General features: G+C 42.1%; 1 protein-coding gene across 1 annotated transcript; it reads left to right on the top strand.

The window, feature by feature from the left end:
- Positions 1 to 188: 188 nt before the first annotated feature.
- On the top strand, positions 189 to 2,321 carry LOC118340645 (osteopetrosis-associated transmembrane protein 1-like). Its single transcript, XM_035678740.1, has 4 exons — positions 189 to 658; positions 973 to 1,087; positions 1,824 to 1,921; positions 2,027 to 2,321. Exons 1-4 carry the CDS (start codon positions 290 to 292, stop codon positions 2,150 to 2,152), a joined length of 708 nt encoding a protein of 235 aa, XP_035534633.1. The 5' UTR covers positions 189 to 289; the 3' UTR covers positions 2,153 to 2,321.
- Positions 2,322 to 2,641: the final 320 nt, after the last annotated feature.

The raw sequence follows: 2,641 nt of genomic DNA on the forward strand, positions 1-2,641 counted from the left end.
AGTGGAGGGGGACTTTAAGAACTCTTCCACAAATATATTTATTATACCACTAAACATACAACAAGTATAAACTACAGTCGTCACATTATATGCTTTCAAAAGCCCATTGTGTGTTGTTTAATATGTATTTAATCCACATGGAGGTTTCTGTAAAGAGAAGTTACAGTAGCGCTGTTATCTCGCGAGATTTACCGGCGGTCACATGATCGCGTTGGGAGCCCAACCAGGAAACCATGGGTTGTTTAGAGTGAAAGAAGAGCAGCAGATGTTTTAATCATCGCTTCCAACCATGTCTCTCCACAAACACAGCTGTTTGCTGGTTCTGGTAGTGTTTAACATTCACCCCGCTGTGTTCGGCGATGGAGTGAACCTCGCCGCTTCAGATCCAGCGGACAAACCGAGACAAACTGTGGTCAACTCGCCTCCAGTGTTTAAACCCGCCGCGGATCCCCTCTTCTCCCTCAATCTCCTGTCTTCTCTCCCCGAGGACCCGGAGATCACTGACTACTGCAGCGACCTGCTCCACATATTCGGACAGCTGTATGTCGATTATGTGAAGTGCTTGGTGCCCGCCGCCCGACCTGTCAAGGTTTGCCAGAATTGTTACTCCAGCTTTGGCAGTCTCAAGAACATCTACACAAACATCTCATCAGACCAGGTACGAGCACAAACACATACAAAGTCCGTTTTTCCTGTGCTTTTAGTCCGCAGTCTGTCCGGTCTGCTTCCTTTTTTTTTTTTTAAAGAGGACAGGCCTCGTCTACACACTTGTCTCATGATCACGAGTCTTGTGATGTGACTGACTGCTGGGGACAAATATGAGGAAACACGAATTCGTCTGTTTGACTCGACTATTAATAGCTCTTAAACGCATTTCTCTATAGCTGATCTGTTGGTCTAAATGCAGTGCAAACACATGTATGCATAGGAGTTGACTGGCTGCATGATAAAGTGTGCCTGTGTTGTCCTCAGGAGGGTCCTGGTAATGTGAGCTGCAGGGACAGCCTTCTGCGCAGTGACCGGCTGATGCTGGTTTACCTGATGTACAGCAACCTGATGGGCATTTGGACCAAATCGGCCTGTGACAGTAAGTCCTCCGCAGGAATTTAAAACCCCCGGTGGTTTTAGACATATGTGAATTATCTGGGTTTCTATCAGTGGGGAATTTGTGCCTTTGTTTGAACCCCTGACTCACACACATTTGACCGCAGAGGTCAGAGTGCAGGGTCAAGTAGGAGCGGCAGTGGACACACTGGATGTTGCAGAGGTCAAACATGTGACTTTGTCGTTTTACTAGATAAACTACTCAGCCACCAGGATACCCAGCATGAATCACAGAAGCTTGTGACTTTGTGAGATAATTGCATCAGATTTGGTGGATCTCCACACTGTTTTCTGCCAGTAGGAGAGTGTGAGCATTTGGTTTGTGTACGGCTGCAACTAATTATTAGTGTCATTATCGATTTATTGTGTTTTCATGTAGAGAAAGTAGAAAGTAGTGAAAAATGTTAAGTTTCCTAAAGCCCAAGGTGAAGTCTAGCTTGTTTTACGTATACGACCAACTCTCCAAAACAACAAGATATTCAGTTTACTACCACAATGGAATCTAATTTATTATCCAAATAGTGAATATATAATAATGAATTATTCTACCTGTTGTTTTAGCTCTAGTTTGTTTCTACATCCACCCTTTTTAGCTGATTTAGTTTGTATTGTTGAACTAAAACAAATTAAATCTGCTTCAAATAATATTGGACAAAACAGTCCACTTTAATTGAACAAATAGACCTAACTTATGTTTGTGTTTATTACCATCTGTGCAGACTGTATCACTAATGGAGGGCAGAGCCTGAACAATGACACGCTGTTCTTCTTGACCACCCACAACCAAACTCTCACCTGTTTTGAGAAGTATAAAGAGGTAACACCATAAATTAGGTGATGATGTTTAATATCTATCATGAGTTTATGTTGAGAAGGTAACTATAATGTCTGTTGTCCCTTTCTCCATTTTTTCCTTTCACAGGGGAACCATTCAGAGCTGTGCACAAACTGTAAAAGCCCATACAAAGGCCTGAATGAACTGTACAGCGGCATGGAGAAGAATCAGACTCTGTGCATTGACATAGAGGATGCGGTATGTATGTTATGAGCAGAGATTTATACAGCTCCTCTTTTTAAGATGAGAAGAGAAAAAGCTGCACCCCCTAGAGGAATCTGTAGACACTAAGGGACAGTCAGAAGGGTCTTAGAGATAATGAGTTTGTGTCACACCTGAAAGTTGTACCAGGTTACATTCATGATTAAGCTTGACGGTTCACTCTTGACCTTGAAAACAACTCAAGAGGAGCTTTCGACCACATCTTGTGGCCTTGTGCAGCTCCATACGGTTGGAACGTTTTTCTTTTTTTGTCAGAACACATATTATATATACTATAATACGATAGTTCATTAATAACTGGAGAAAAAAATCCATGAAAATGGAAATCTTGCAGCTCTTGATGGCCAGTCAGTGGTTTATTGCTGTTATTAGTTGATATTTTTAACTTTAATTATGAAATGAGATGTTCTTTTTCATGGTTTAGATGATGGCCACGGTCCTGAAGTGACCTGCAGGATGAATGTCGACGTAAAAAGTCAC

Source organism: Morone saxatilis, unplaced genomic scaffold (genome assembly GCF_004916995.1).
Source record: "Morone saxatilis isolate NCDOM2014 unplaced genomic scaffold, NCSU_SB_2.0 Contig7, whole genome shotgun sequence".
Lineage (NCBI taxonomy): Eukaryota > Metazoa > Chordata > Actinopteri > Moronidae > Morone > Morone saxatilis.